The sequence below is a fragment of the Papaver somniferum genome, chromosome 10, assembly GCF_003573695.1.
Source record: "Papaver somniferum cultivar HN1 chromosome 10, ASM357369v1, whole genome shotgun sequence".
Lineage (NCBI taxonomy): Eukaryota > Viridiplantae > Streptophyta > Magnoliopsida > Ranunculales > Papaveraceae > Papaver > Papaver somniferum.
The window spans coordinates 96,642,713-96,658,620 of NC_039367.1; the positions used below are offsets into that span (position 1 = coordinate 96,642,713).

At 37.6% G+C, this 15,908-nt stretch overlaps 2 protein-coding genes across 8 annotated transcripts; one reads left to right on the forward strand and one right to left on the reverse strand.

Moving 5' to 3' along the window:
* Positions 1–211: 211 nt before the first annotated feature.
* LOC113317684 lies at positions 212–10,227 on the reverse strand. 7 transcript variants are annotated; one of them, XM_026565818.1, is made up of 12 exons: positions 9,825–10,226; positions 8,332–9,315; positions 7,137–7,824; positions 4,611–6,728; positions 3,942–3,986; positions 3,786–3,842; positions 2,688–2,933; positions 2,515–2,595; positions 2,371–2,442; positions 2,029–2,247; positions 1,773–1,925; positions 212–1,659 (listed from the first exon to the last, which is right to left on the reverse strand). In XM_026565818.1, exons 6-12 carry the CDS (start codon positions 3,822–3,824, stop codon positions 604–606), a joined length of 1,866 nt encoding a protein of 621 aa, XP_026421603.1. In that variant the 5' UTR covers positions 3,825–3,842; positions 3,942–3,986; positions 4,611–6,728; positions 7,137–7,824; positions 8,332–9,315; positions 9,825–10,226; the 3' UTR covers positions 212–603. The 7 variants fall into 7 exon arrangements, with proteins under 7 accessions (XP_026421603.1, XP_026421602.1, XP_026421604.1 ...); XM_026565817.1 differs by having other exon boundaries at positions 7,137–7,861; XM_026565819.1 differs by having other exon boundaries at positions 4,611–6,491; positions 6,554–6,728; positions 7,137–9,315.
* Positions 10,228–12,887: 2,660 nt separating this feature from the next.
* LOC113316000 lies at positions 12,888–15,384 on the forward strand. Its single transcript, XM_026564234.1, has 4 exons — positions 12,888–12,891; positions 14,135–14,633; positions 14,795–14,893; positions 15,372–15,384. The coding sequence occupies exons 1-4, from the start codon at positions 12,888–12,890 to the stop codon at positions 15,382–15,384; spliced, it is 615 nt and encodes a 204-aa protein (XP_026420019.1).
* Positions 15,385–15,908: the final 524 nt, after the last annotated feature.

The following is a 15,908-nucleotide window of genomic DNA, read 5'->3' on the forward strand; positions in this document are numbered from 1 at the left end:
TGTGAACCATTACTAAGAATAACCTAAACTGTGTTGTTTGAAATAATTTTGGATCAAGGAGCCCGACTGGTAGTAAAAGTAGTACATCCGCCCTACCAAAGTTGCCCAATGAGACACTGTTTTCCCGCCCGACTGAGTACGTGAACATCTGTTACAGGGTCAGAATCTGACAAGATTTCCAAGCAAAAAATGCCAGAACAGACTTAAAAGCTGAAACAGAGAAAGAATCTATCAAAATCAGTATTGAATGTAACAAGTATTGGAGTGAAATGGGGTACAATGGCAAACTCATTAATTACCACCAGAGACGATAGTTGAAATGCTTATAAATAATGGTTTCAAGAAAGTAACTGCACATGACTCTCTCATGACACACACACCACACTATGTTACTATTCCTGACACTCACAACTACTGTAAAGGTTTTGAATTAGTATTTTTGACTCAAGGGATTTTGCTTGTAATGTAAACTACTGTAAACCATGAAAGTTAATCAATTCCTTACTGCACCACAAAAAACTGCCATACAACACTCTGAGCTCTCAACCTTCATCTGTTTTCTGTCAACCTCTCTTCTTTGTACAACTGATGTCAACAGACTGCTCAGGACCATAGGGTAGAAGTCAATACCAATCTACATCTGAAGAATTTTAGATGCATCCCCTTTCGGCAGAGAGCAGCGGCTCTTGCATCATCAAACTCTAGCAATGCATTCCCTTCATCGTCGAGAACACACCGCACCACATTTCCAAATTTTCCACACTTGCTAAGTACCCCCTCCCTGATGTCTATGTCAAAATCTTGACGAGTGAGTGAACGGACACCATATACATTCTTTAACAACACACCATTAGAGGACAGATCCAAACTTCCATCATTTTTGGTGCAGTGGCGTTGTTTATGCCCCGCCTCCTTGCATAATGAACAAATACCACTCACATGATACTTCCTTCTCTGGCCACATACCGTTCTTTGGGAAGGGGCTTTCAGAAACCCACCATCTTCCATTTTATACTTCCAACTGAAAAAGTTAACTGTCCAGTCATCGCAGGTTTCGGAACTGACAACTTCTCCTACATCTAACTCATGTCCCATGTGGGACAATCTATCGGGCATAAAGTTTTCTTCACGCAAAACATCTTTAAATCCTATCGAACAATTGGGAAAGGAATTACAATGCTTCACTACCAACTTCGAAATCTCCAAAACCAATGAATCTAATACCTCATCACCTTTGCTTTTCTCCCGACCATTAAGCAAGCTCATTACTTCACTGTTATCCCCACATATCACAAACTTTGGAAATTTGCTTATATCCGCTTCCTCTAAGAATGTGCGAATAGCAAATGCCTCCATATGCTGGGAATTGGCATAGACTTTATCTGAACAACCATAAGTAAAATATCTCTCCTGTCCATTCTGATCCACGATCACAACACCATATCCAGTCTTCAATATTGAATCGGAGGCGTCTATAAAAATATACACTTGGCCTTCCTTTTCGGGTAATGGTAACTTCACCCGCTTCAAACAAGGTCGACAATACAACTGTGGAGGCTCCAACTCCTCAAGTATAAATCCTTCAATTTTATACTCTGGTGCGAGCTGTGGCCAGGTGGAACAAAATGTTTTTTGCGGGACATTTAGAATATCAAACACCTAAACACAGCATGATAGTTGCTATAACGTCAGAGCTAAAAAGTAGAACTATATGGAAACTGGATATGAGTAACTAATGAAAAGAACAAGGAATCAAAGACTTGCTAAGTAACCTCTATCTGGGTGCCATTTATCAGAAATTTCCCTAAGAACAGAACCTCCGTTGCATGCTCGGGGTTAACAAACTGGGCAGTATAGTCCAACCGGCCTTTTCGCTGATCATCACCTCCATTCAGAGATTCCAGTTGACCAAACCCCTCCAGAAGCTAAAACAAAAGTATAGTAGTACATAAAAAATGAAAAAATAAACAAAGTATAATAATCAACTGGACACCTAACAAAAATAACTCAAATGCCTTCTAAACATACCTTCTGGATTTCAGATTTGGTAACATTTACACCTAACACCCTAATTAATAGTCGCAGAGCAACAGCCCCAGCATCTGCAACAAGAGAGGCTGGTCCTTCGGAGGAGGTGGAATAATCAACATCATCTCCAAAAGATTCTAGTAATGCAGCAAGACTCTCGATTGCTGGTGCACCATCACCACTACCAACTGCTAGAGCTAAGGAAGCAGGATCGAAAACCTACAAAAGAAGCACGAAAAAGTGCTACTAAGCTGAAAGCTAAACAAACAAAACTATACACCATATGTCTCGTACTGGATTGAAATTGTCAAATCAGGGAACCAAAAATAAGAGCTCACAAACCTCGATCTGTGTGCTATCTATTTCTAATCTCCCTTCTTCTAGGACGAACTTTGCGACCTCCATGTCAGTAAACTGGAGCAACAATAATATTTTTGAATATGAAGAATTTTTTGTACTAAAAGCAACAAAAAAATGAATCCTTACCCGCACAGAAAATACGCGTACTTCTTTGTCTGTGCCAACATCGAGTCTTCGCATTTCCAAAGGGCCAAAGCACCTCAAAAGCTAAAACAATATGAATCCTTCTCAGCACATTGAAGAAATGTGACAGACCAGACAAAATAACGTTAAGTTACGTTAAGTTTTTTTAAACAAACCTCATAAAGCTCATCCTCTGACCCTCCTAGGCCTACAAGTCTAATTAACAAATCAATGCTAGCAGCAGGGGCTGATTCTTCGGCAAAGGCAAGGCTTCTTTCCCATTCAAAAGGTATAATCTTTACCGGCTGACCACACAGCAGTCTGCCTGAAAATGTCACCGCCTTTGACGCAGATCTTATATCAATAAACTCTACGGATCCGAAAACTTGAGCTCGTCGCCCTAGGAATTTGCATTGCATCACCTGAAAAACAAGTGTTAAATGCTCAAAGATGTCTTCTGCATAACATGTTCGCTACGAAATGTAAATCGTATTGAAGGCAGACTGCATAATAACCAACTGTTGACTGATAATTATGTTCAAAAGATGTATAATAATTGCACACGCTGTTGTTACGAGCAACTCGATGGATACAGATTTAGTCAGGTACAATAAGCATACAAGACAGATATCAAAGGTGTACATTATCGTAGGGGCATGTGCAGCAGAACATTGGAAGATTACTTATATTTCACCACGAGGAAAATTACTTAGAAAGATCGGTGTAATAACTAATATATCTAATACACTGCAGTTGTCATGTACTTGCTACACCATATTGCAAAATTAAGATCTTGCTGTGAATATATTAAGCAATTATTCTGATAGTAGCCATATATCTTGATGTCATAATTGCAATAAGTAGGCAACTAAGTTGCAGTTGACAGATAATTACCGAACTCTTCAACTAAGTTAGCTAGTTGGCATACGGTTCCCAAATCATTCCATAACTATGACGGCAACTAACTTTTTTTAGATGCCAAGCACTTGCAATATCGTAATCAGCTATTGTAAATAATATGGTAATTAATTAATGATAACATCGTAATCACTTATCATAATTAATATAATATGGACTTGCTGAACATAAAGACGTGTCAAACAGTAATGCTAAGATTTGTATTTTTTCTTCTAAAAGTACACTAATTTCGGTCCAAATACTACACATAATTGTATTTTTTTCTTCTAAAATACACTAATTTCGGTCCAAATATTAAATCCTTAACATTAATGCTGAATAAATCAAGAAAAAAGTATTTGCAAGGTAGAACTAACCTGGCCCGCTTCAGAGAAAAAATCTTCAACATCCACCATGGTCACAATTCGGGGCGACTACAATACCAAACAATGGTCAATTCCTATGATTATGGACTCATTAAATATAAAGAAATCAAACAAACCAAGAAAAAGAAACCGCAATATAAAACTAACCTCGACTGCTTTGCAGCCTCCTTTTTTGGTCTGCTTTTGAAAGACCTGCAATACCGAAAATTCACGCTGAGAAATTCAGGAAGGTAGCACGCCAATTGGACCAAACTACGAAAAGCTAATTTGCCTTTTCCTTTTACTTCCGTCCCCTTCCCAGTGATTAGTTGGTCATAAATTAGTACTACCTCTGTCCCAGAAAGAGTAGGTTACTTATCTAATTTTGCCCAAAAGTAGGCAAAACTAAAAAAGTGTAAGACCCACTCATTCTAGGACGGAGGGGGTATTTCGTGATGAGTGATTCGTCTTTCTTTACCGATATACTGGTTTCATTAAATACAACGTATTACAATTCTGCATTTGAAACAAGTTTGCTTGTGCTCTAAATGGATGAGAAATCAATGAATAGTTCACCGATCCAGATTCAAATTTTAGGATAAAATCAATTTTCCGAAACTAGCACATGCATCTCCAAACTGAGTCCTGTATCTTAACACTTTAGTTACAGGAAAACTATGCTTCTCTTTGCCAGTTCTCTTGTCAAGTAGGTGGGTGCTTATACTATGCTTCAACTGTTTAATGCACCCATCTTTTACTAAATATGCAGATGTGTGTGATTATGGACATGATCACCTGCTAGCCTAAAAAGACAAAAGAAAGGCAAGCAATCATCACCTGAGCAAAGAACACACGTCTCTATAGGCCAGAACCTCTGTTTTCTCCCTTTCTAGAACATCCTCCCTTATCAGATTCAGCTGCTGCACCTCTTAATGTGCTTACCTCCTTGCTTCCCAGTAGATCCATTTGAGATAGATCTAAATCATCTTTGTCCTTTTCCTGTTCTAGATCCTCCAATTCTCCCTTGCTGGAATCAGTTGCTGCACCTCTTGCTGTTCTTACCTCCTTACTCCTCTCTAGACCCATTTCTCCCTTGCTAGAATCAATTACTGCTGCTCTTACTGATATATCTAAATCATCTTTGCTTCTTGCCGGATCTTCCCATAATACCTTTAATTCTCACTCTCTACTTTCCCTCTCTCTTTCCTTTCTTCTTCTTCCAGATGTTTCCAAATCTACAAAACTTTCTAAAACCCTAAAACCCTAGATGAATTCCCTTTTTCACATTTGTCGTGCGGCTGGAAATACAACTGGAATTTGGGCTTCCAAATTAAGCCCAGACGTCTTAAAAGAAATGCCCCAGTCCCATAAAATATGATAAGGATTTTCTTCAGTATTGCATAAAACGCATCTTGGAACAGAAGATATCTAGAGAATCTTTTCAGATCTCCCGTGAGTATTGCAACACACTTCATGCACCAATTTCCAAGATTGAGCTGCAAGAGAGGGGTGAACCACTTTCTTCCAAATTCATATCTCCTCAACTGCAACCTGGCAGACTTGACAGGGAACAACTCTTGCTTACCCAAAGTCCAGATCTTAGAATCTGAAGCAATAGTTGGCCTAGGCGGAGCATCAATAACCGCCCCAGCATTCATCAAAATCTGACAAAATATGCCTGGGATAACCTAATAATTATTCACAATCAAATCACTAACAGTTTGACGCATATTGATTCCTTGCAAAAACAAGAACCCCAATGGTCTTCGCCAGCTGCACCGCACCAGTAATCAAAGAAGTATACCATCACCCACCAGACATCTCGTGTGTTTTGCTACCTCGTCATTGATCCATCTACTCCCAAGAACATAGGAGACTTCGGCTTAGAATCAATTAACTCACCATTCTTCCTGAAGAACTTTGCACATAAGAACTGAGCCCACTTCTTATACGAGTGTTCAATATTCCACCACATTTTCATCAACATAGACTTGTTCACAACTTCTAATCCTAGAAAGCCCTAGACCCCCTTCATAAGGACAACAGATTTCATCAAAGGCTACAACTAGTCTTTTGCTCTTCTTCAAATCACTAGTCCTCAAAAAGTTCTTAATTGCTCTTTCACACTTAAGTTACAATCCTTAAAGGACACCTGTTGACAGCCTTCATACGAATAACAAAGCACGCCCTTCCAGCAGCAAGCTTATCCAAGAGCTTCTCAACAACGGCCTAACATGTGCATATCAAGAAGGTGGCATCCTCAATGCCAAGAAAAGAAGCAATCATACGTTTCCTAGCATTAGAGCCACCACCATAATAGAATTTACTCTTCAATCTACTAACAATTTGGCCTGAGTCCAGTTACTTGACAGGAAAAAATACATCAGCAGAGTACAGGACTTGATTTCTTCTAGTAGCTGAGCTTTTCATCATCATTGACAAACTTCCAGGGAGCATTCTTTTAATGTGGCGGAAAAAATGGTAAGTAAATTCATAGTTGATGAAGTTGAGAGTTTCCAGTATCATTTTGTCTGAAGTTCCTGGAGAAACTTCTTGTGAAACATTCAGATCAAAACCTCCACGTAAAGCTAACATGACAGAATTATTTGCACCATCAGGTAGTGAGTTCACTTATTAAGAATCCAGGGTGACCCAATCTCTATCAGGTATTGATGAGATGTCGGCTTTACAATTTGTACTTTTCCCCGCACCCTTAATCTTTCATTAAAATGTCTTAGAAGATGGTTCAAGTAATACTGCAGAAAATCAAACTCCCTTACCTTGCAGACGAGAAAGTGTTCTTCTTCTTTGAAGCCTCAAGTCCCAAACAAGTTGCGGTAGGCTAGAAAGCGAACAATCTCGAAGAGAGATCCTCCTGCTGGGTTTTTCTTCTTCGCCGATTGTGCTCTGCAAGCCTACGCCTACAGCTTGTCTTTCCGTAAAAACGGGTGAAGCCTGCAAAGAAAAATAACCCAATTGCATAGGTTCAGACATGCAAAGCTGCCAACGTCATCAAACTGCATGATTGAATACCATTCAGAGGAATGGAAAAACAGCACCAAATTATATGTATGGAACCTATATCTTTAGCAGTTGCATGATAATACTTGAGAACTAGAAAAACATATGTTCAGCTCTAGTCGAGAAACCCAAACCATAAAGACAGATATCAAACCGTTATGAGGCCACCTTTGCTACACATGTTGATTTGGACTTCTAATTGAGACAGAAACAATAAACAAAAGATTATTTCTGACACAATCAAATAAGGACAATAAGTTCCACTATCAGAACTAGGAAAAACAATGTTCTAACCTTACTTGAAATAAAAGGCTCATAACCTAGCTTAAAAATGAAAAGTACCTTATGCTACACTTCCGGTGGAACCTCTGCATCTGCTTTCCTAAAAGGGCCTTTCGGCTGTGAATCTCACACACTTTTTGCCGAAGGTGATAATCCTTTGCTTGCAACAAACTTCCTCTAAAATCATCAACCTGACACACACAACAGATAACTTCCGCGTCCCATTGACATCGCCAGGAGATTCAGATCTAACTCATTTATTGGGCCTCATCGACAGAATACAAGCTCCAACCAACACTTGCCGCAAAGGTTCTCACGATCATCCAGGTCCTTCGAGTCTTTCCCTGATTGGTCATTGCAGCAGCCCCGTTGCTAATGATGAGCCATTTCTCATGACACTGTTTAGCAACAAATTTCACACTATTCCACGTCCAAACATTATAATTCTAATTTTTCTCGGTGTTTGGTGATCCATAGTGCTGTTGTTGGAACTGTGGTGGATGCTGCTGCGGCCAATTGGACTTAATGAGCGACAGATCTCGCTCTATTGACATAGTAGGTGGTTCTTGGTTGAAACAGCAGCCTAAATTGGATGGAGCCATTGCACGAACACCAGACTGCCAATTTGTGCCTCACATCAATAATCAAATGAATCGAACTGAATTCCTCCGTGACTCTTATCAATAGTTCAACCCAAAATTACATCTCAATACCTAATAAGATCCTTTTGTTTGTTGATTTTCCTCTCCTGATAATAATATGTGCAGCCCTTGTATTACAAATGACTACGTAGTATATTCCAATGAATCAGTAATTCAAAATAATATCTACAGCTACGAGTCAACAGAACCGTCTAACCATACAGAAAACACGATAGAAATCAGATTCTTAGTACAATAAGCATCCTTATATATCTTGTATCAAAACGATAACATCATTATCATTTCTCTTCGCCTTGAAATGCTCTCTTTTTTGTCAGAATATTATCAGGGAAATACATTTCAGTCTAATGAAATCATGATATGGGAGTCTTTATATGCAAAATATAACAGATCTAAAAAACTATCATTCGAATAGTTCATAAAACTCCTGATATGCAAAAGATCTGAAAAACTATCACTCGAATAATTCCGTATAAGAGCAACTGTTACAATAAAAGGTATGGGCATCTTCATATCACTTTAGCTTAACTACTATTTCAAGGATAATCATGATGCTAAAACAGATTCAGGGACTGATATATAAGAAAACTTACCTCAGAATTAGTCCTTAATGAACATGGAAGTGGAAGAGCCAGAAAAAGATCAGATGTAAACCTAAGAACAAAATGAATGAGTCCTATATTGATTCGTTGGATTAGGGGATAGTATTGAGTCAGTTCGTAACTCGACACATGACTCGCTAAATATGACTCGCTAAATTGTTATTGGTACAGATTTAAGTGGGTAGTCATTATAGATAGGATTGTGTCATGTTGAAGTATTGCATTGGACTTGTCACAGAGATTGAGTCGTGTCTTGAACGATCCAACTCTTTTACTCCCACTAGGAACAATCTACAGAACAAAAATAGCTTTAGAATGAACCAGCCAACTATCCTAGCAAAGATTTCCCTACTTTCAGTAACGTATGCAGATGAAACAAATATTCACCTCCAACAAGACGCCAAGTTTTGCCAACAAATTGCCACTGGAATTCTTAAAGCTAAGTAAATCAGCAGCACAAGGCGAAGATGTTTCGCCTCGGTCAACAGGGATGCTCAAAAATGAAGTGGACAGGATATCCGCTTTCGAAGTGATAAAAGAAATATTTCAATAACATTATTATATGTGTAATAACAATATCATATTTTCTAAACTTTTATGTCGTCATTTCGCAACCTTATTTTTCGAAATTGCACATGATATTGTTGAAATATTTTTTGTATGAAAATAAGGAGTTAATTGCTGAAATAATTTCAATAAGAAAATAATTCAGTTGCGAGTCAAGCTAAGTCATAACATTTTTAAGAAATTCAAAATTTGCATTATTTTTCTTTTGAAAAATTTTAAAAAATAATTTTGACCAAGAGATAAGACCTTGACGAAGCCTCAAGCTCAGCGCAGTCGTGCATGTGTGCTCCGCTGCAAAGCACCTCGGGTGTGTGAAAATCATGCTAAACTAAAAAGATAAGACCTTGATGAAGCATCAAACCCTGCCGCTAGCCCGGTCGTGCATGCTTGGGCGCAAAACATCAACACCTGTGGGTCATACTTAAAATTTCAAAAATGCTAGTAGTGTGGAGGACCTTCAGTTTTGGCCTAAAGGTTACATTTCATTTCATTTAATTTTACCGTGTGTGGGACTAAAGTTAGTGAAACTGGCCTAGAAGACTGAAACAAGATCATTTAAAACTCTATTTCCTGCTTTGATACGAACTCGACGTATTTAAGCTTACAGGATATAAAAATTAAAAACTCCAGTGAATCAAATTTTATATTTTGTAACACGGTTTGCCTTAAGTTTCAGTGAATCAGGAGTATAGCATTTACCACCGACTGTTTGAAGACTATGGCCATAGCAATTATAGTATACAATGAATACCAGAAATAAAGAACAAAAACATTTTCTTATTGAAACACTACCCCTTGAATTTTTCAGAATATGGGCATGTTTTTGTTTCTTTTTATTCTCTAGTTTTGCATTTTAAACCCAGCGTAATATTGAATTTCCATTAAGAAAAAAATTCAAAAAATAAATAAAAAAATACCTTTCCTGATTCATAATAGCATCCATCTAAAACTTGCAAATGGTTTGTACTCCTTCCATTATCTTATCTTATCTTTGAAAAGGAATCTGCTTTTGTGGCCCTTTATGTTTCCTTGAAGATCAGAAATGTCCCTCCTACCATCCTGTTTGCAGCACTTAATACCAATTTAAGAAATACACATCAACCAAAAAAAAATCAAGGGACAAAAAAGTATATGTGAGTCAGAATAGAAACATTGCTTCTTTACCAAAAAAAAATAAAATGGAATTGTAAAGCCGAGAACTTAAAAAGAAAAGGAAGAAGGCGACCAGATATGTAAAGTGAGAGGAGAAAATTCCAAGCAGAAAAATTACAGAGATGATGATTCTGATGAAGAAGACCAAATTAATTAATGGCGATAATTCTAAGGTTAAATGCAAAAGAAGACGTAATAAATACCATATCAGCGTTTTAACCATTCAAGATCTTTCCCTTTATTTTTTCCAAGGAACCATTCATGGTCAAAATCTTTTTAACCTCGGTCCCACTCTTGTGTTTAGACTTAATCTCATTCCCTATGGCATGGTTGTATGGTTGCGCGCGGCACGCTGTTGTTATGAAAGCCGTGCATCTCCCGTTTATCTGTCCCTCGTGTAACAAAATAGTACTAGTATTCTGCTTCGGAGAAAACAAAAATATGTATGTATATATCTCAGTCACTGACACGACCTACTGTGAACTATCACGGTCCTTTTTCTGGAAAGAGTAAGTTTCATTTATCTATTTTTGAAGGTGTCGGGATTGGGAATTGTGATGTTAGCAGTTGTTCAGTACAACAATACTTAGTGGGAAGGACTCAGGAGTAGACAGCTACTTGTATGTACCTCGGCCCTAATAAAATATGATGAGACAGACACGCATGGATATACGTGTTTAGCTTCTATCAATAATCCTATTGGTTGGTTTAAAACCAACCATCAACTATACCTTCAAATTTTTGTTTCTTTTAATTCAAAAAACACAAATTATTTTTCGTGTTTCTCTCGCTTTGCTTCTGAAATTCCCGAATAAAAAATTAATTAATAATATTGTGTAACACGTTTACCACTCTAGTAAATCCGAGATATGACTCGAAAGGACTATTCCACAGTCTCAACCGCTCAAGGATAATGATCACCTAAAAATGCTTAGCCTTCAAGTTTTATAAACACGTGTAATTATCTGTCTTTACCGACTTAGTGCTTTGAGCCTTCCCGATTTAATGTAACAAACTTACCTAATAAGAAAGCTCTCCTGTTACCACATCGCTCTTCTCCGATGGTCATTGTGTGTACTTTTTATTGAGTAACACAAATAATACATTCCGATCTGCTTTTTCATAAAATTAGGGAGAAAAAAAATCTTTCTCCAACGGTATTGTATATAACCTCTTCATTTAATTGGTATATTTTTTATTTTCCATAAATAAGATTTTATTAAAGTTAAAAATGGTTAGTTAATATATTAAAGTCAATTCAATTAATTAAAAGCTGACTAGGATGGTACACAATGTCAAGGGGAATGTCTAAGAATCTCTCCAATGGAATGTGTATGAAAGTCTTAATCCACGTAGGATCCACAACAATATTTATAGAAAATCTCCAACCCATTGATGTGAAGATGATGTGGCAAAAAAAAAGTTAGACATCCTCTAGGTGAACCTTTAGTTTTAGACATTCACTTAGAGGATGTCTTCCCATCCTAGTCACACTTTTGTTAATAAAAGTCAATGAAAAATAAAAATGGAAGGGATTTTAACCAATTATATGCCTACAAATAAGTAATAGAATATTGTATGGGTTGGAGATAAAAATTTATTTTTCCTAATATTTAGGCTTTTATACTCAAAGGATGTCTTAGAAGTGATGTCACATACGAAATATCCACATTTACCATTGGAGAAGCTCTAAAACTTGACATTCTCCTTAACATTGTCTACCAAAAGTCATCTATACATTGGTTTAAGACATCATGGTTGGAAAATGATTTTAGAGAAAATGGATGTGTATCCTAGGTGGATTTTGACATTTATCTCCACACACATGCCACTGGAAAAACTCTAAGCTTTTATTCATGTGCATACATATCCATCTGTACTACTTTGTACCATGTTGGCCCATAAAGTAGTACAGATCTGAGTATAAGACAATAAATTATTGGATGAAATTCAACAAATAAAAGTTCTGCAGTGGTTCTAAACGAACCAATCTCCCGAACCACACCAAAACCACGAGTGAAAAAGGTCTCACAATTTTTATGGTGGGTCTCTGTGAGCCCTGCCGGAAGACAGCAGGGGAATATTTATGGTGGGCCAATAAAAATTTTGTGAGAGGTAGATTTTACATTGTTTGAACCTCCCGGTTCATTCAGAATTTTTGAAAGTTCTGATATGTGATGGAATTTTGGTTCATGAGTCATAACTATCGAAATAACCAAGATTCATGTTCATCTTCAATGTTTCAACTAACCTAAACGTGTACTGCACTACTGCGATCCAGAAACACCTTTTAAGGAAAACTCTAATGAGGATGTTATGGAATAGAGTCTTGTTATTAGGAGGGAAAGAATGGATACAAGGAGGGAAGAATTTCTACCAAATAACGGTCAATGTGCAGTCAAAGTCAATACAATATACAGTAAAAACTCTGTATATTTATACTTCATATATTAATAATCTCTATATATTGATAAAAAATTTGGTCCCAACTTGTGAAATCATATATAAAATAACCTCCATATATTAATAACCTCTGTATATTCATAATTTTGTTAGGTTCCAAATGTATTAATATATAGAGTTTTTATTGTAGTTAAGTAAATACTTTGAGAATACCCACCATACCCATGATATCCTCAACTGTTCATGATCCTTGTTTCATTACTTCCTCCTAGCCAATCAGCGGTGAGCCAGTGAGTTGGATGCCTGGGTATTATAATCCTACAGCGAAAATATTATTCCGAAATTTCCATCGTCAGTACTTCATCCGAATAACAAAAAATCAAAACTAGCCTTTCAAACAACACCGATTAGAAAAAGTAAAAAAAATGGGTATTCTTTTCTATGATTCCTACTGCTTGTTGATGTCGTTGACAGGAACAGTAAGAACCTTCTCCTTTTTTTACTTATATTTTCACAAGTGTAAATGTATCGAGAAGAAGAAATATTGATGTTCGCTTCTTGGTACAGTGAAATACTCTTCTTCACTGTACAATCGACATGATTATTATCCTTTGGTTTCACATGTTGGTTAATCTTATTAAGACTACTTAGTACATAGATTCGTTGGTTAGTCCTAATTGGAAAACCTATTTTTAAACCTAATTTTAGTTCTCCATATGACTTACGCTATGTTTGCTTACTCCGGACTCATCTGAGTCGTCTGGATCTGAGTGAAATCACCTGACTCATCTGGATCTGACTCAATATGTTTGTTTTGAGTCAGATCTGACTCATCTGACTCAAAAAACGTGAGTCAGTGGTTTGGTCCCGTGAGTCAGGAGTATTTTGTTACCTGACTCAAATGGGTCCGAGTCAGGGGTTATGTCTGAGTCATAGGTCGAGTCAGATCTGACTCAAAATGCAAAACAAACGGTCTGACTGCGGACTCGGTCCGAGTCAGAGGTTGGCTCAGATCCAGACGCCGAGTCAGCTGCAAACAAACAAGATGTTAGTCTGATCCGTAGGTAAACCTAATTTTAATCAAGGATATTATAGATATTTTATCATATTTTTAGGAAGTCAATCCCTCCTCAAATTTTTGATCCCCTCCCCAAAATCCTTCCCGTATCCGTTCATTCTCTCCTATTAACAAGACTCTATGGAATACAGTCAACCGGAGCCATCAATTTGGTTGATAACGATGCAAACGAGAAACGGACCTCGAAAGTGATGAAATTTAACCGATCAGTTCAGTAAATAAAGGAAAAGAACGGCAAATCACTTACTTTTTTTTGTTTTCTTTATTTTATTCAAATTAAAGTAAAAATAAAAACCAATTTAATTATTAAATACTTTAAACAATTTGGGTGAACCAACCAACAAAATTGACTTATCATTATATTTCTAATTTCTATTTTATTTATCTATTTTTCATTTTTCATTTTAAAATAATAATAATAATATAATAATACTTTCTTAAGCAAACATAATCATATCTTTTTTATTAAATAATAACAATAATTATATAAAATAAGTAAAATAATAATAAAATAAATATTACATATATTTTATTAAATATATTAGAATTAAAAATATAATTTATTCTAATTAAAGTGTATTTAAACTAATTTAGGGGAATATATCGCTGACGATGAGGTAGGGGAAGACACCGCTGACGACTTTCAGGAGGATGACATCATGGCAAGGGCTAATGAGGATGAAGACTTCAGCAACGAAGAAGATTGGAGAACCGAAGTTCATCTCTTCCTTAAAGAAGGAGCGCTGCCTAGAGACCTCAAACAGGCCAGGAAAGTGCAATCAATGGCAGGAAGATGCGACCTTAGGGATGGGGTTTTATACAAGAAGTTTTTCCTCAGACCATTATTACGATGCCTATCAAGAGAAGAAGGACACCGAGTTTTGAAAGACATACACCGCGGGGATGCAGGCAACCATAGTGGAATGGGATCCTTATCAGACAAGGCAAAAATGCAGGGATATTACTGGCCAACAATGATACAAGATGCTGCGAGAATGGAGAGAAGATGTGAGGAATGTCAGCGCTTCGCCAAAAGAATCCATGCACCGGCTACAAAGCTGAATTCGGTGGATTTCCCATGGCCTTTTTCAAAGTGGGGCATAGATATTGTGGGACCCCTGATTGAAGGATCGGGAAAAAGACGATTCCTCATCGTGGCCACAGATTACTTCAGTAAATGGTAGAAGCCAAGGCCCTAGCAAGAATCCGTGACTCGGACGTTTTCACATTCATATTTCAAAATATTATTTGCAGGTTTCGTATACCAGCAGAAATTGTCTCTGACAATGACAAGCAGCTACAAGGGAAGAACATTGATATGCTTTTTGATACTTTCAAGATCAGAAAGAACAGGTCAACCCCTATATATCCGCAAATCAACGGCCAAGCAGAAGCCACAAACAAGTCCCTCGCTATTATCCTCAAAAAACAGTTGGGCGAACATAAAGGACGGTGGTGCGAACAATTACACAATGTCCTCTGGGCATACCGAACAACCCGAAGATCCGCTACAGGTGAAACCCTATTCCTTCTCACTTATGGAGCCGAAGCAGTCATCCCAACAGAAATCATCATGCCAACCACGAAGACCGAGGCCTGGGAAAAGAACCTTACAGCAGATATGATGCTTGAAAGGCTCGACGATCTGGAAGAAAGAAGGGAAGTAGCTCTACAAAGGATGGAGAATTATCAACGAAGACTGGCGAGGGAGTACAACAAGAAGGTTAAACTTAGAAATTTCGTAGAAGGACAATATGTGCTGAGAACCATACCCCAATACCAGCGAGAGAATATACTTGCTTACTGTCTAAAAATTGAATTACTCATGCAGAAAAGCAGAATGATACATACTTAAGCAAAAGATGATCCATTCATAAAAGTTGATTACAAGTTCGGGGGAAAGAAAAACAAGAAAGGGAAAGCTAAAACAATAAATCCAAGTAATCAACGAAGATCAACTGCGTGCAATTATGAAATTCTACTTCTCCTTAGAAGACCCAGCATCACCAACGGGACCTTTCTGTTGAGGAGAAGGCACGCTCCCACCTGATGAAGGACCCGAAGAATAAGCCAAGGGCTCGGGCATTGGGCGACGACGATACTCTTTAACGATGCCAAGTTCAGTTTTAAGGTCGTGCTCAATTGTAATACCCCGATTTCGGCAGCGGTTGGCCGAATAGAATATAAGTAATGATTTTTCCTTTCCTATCACCGAGGTCTTTTCAGCACAATTGGCTCCAGAGTTGGCAGAAAACTCTGCAGTTAAGCGTGCTCGGGCGGGAGCAATCCAGGGATGGGAGACCTCCCGGGAAGTTGTTGCCGGATTACAGCAGCGAAGACCGTTGAAAATCCCACACTGTCGGATAAC

Excerpts from the sequence above, each read along its gene's own strand:
- LOC113316000 (XM_026564234.1), top strand. Across the intron at positions 14,634-14,794 it reads TTCCCATGGCCTTTTTCAAA|GTTTCGTATACCAGCAGAAA; the intron begins GTGGGGCATAGA and ends TATTATTTGCAG.
- LOC113317684 (XM_026565818.1), bottom strand. The coding sequence starts at position 3,824 with ATGGTGGATGTTGAAGATTTTTTCTCTGAAGCGGGCCAG. Across the intron at positions 2,934-3,785 it reads TTTTCTCTGAAGCGGGCCAG|GTGATGCAATGCAAATTCCT; the intron begins GTTAGTTCTACC and ends CTTGTTTTTCAG. Across the intron at positions 2,248-2,370 it reads TAGATAGCACACAGATCGAG|GTTTTCGATCCTGCTTCCTT; the intron begins GTTTGTGAGCTC and ends CTTCTTTTGTAG.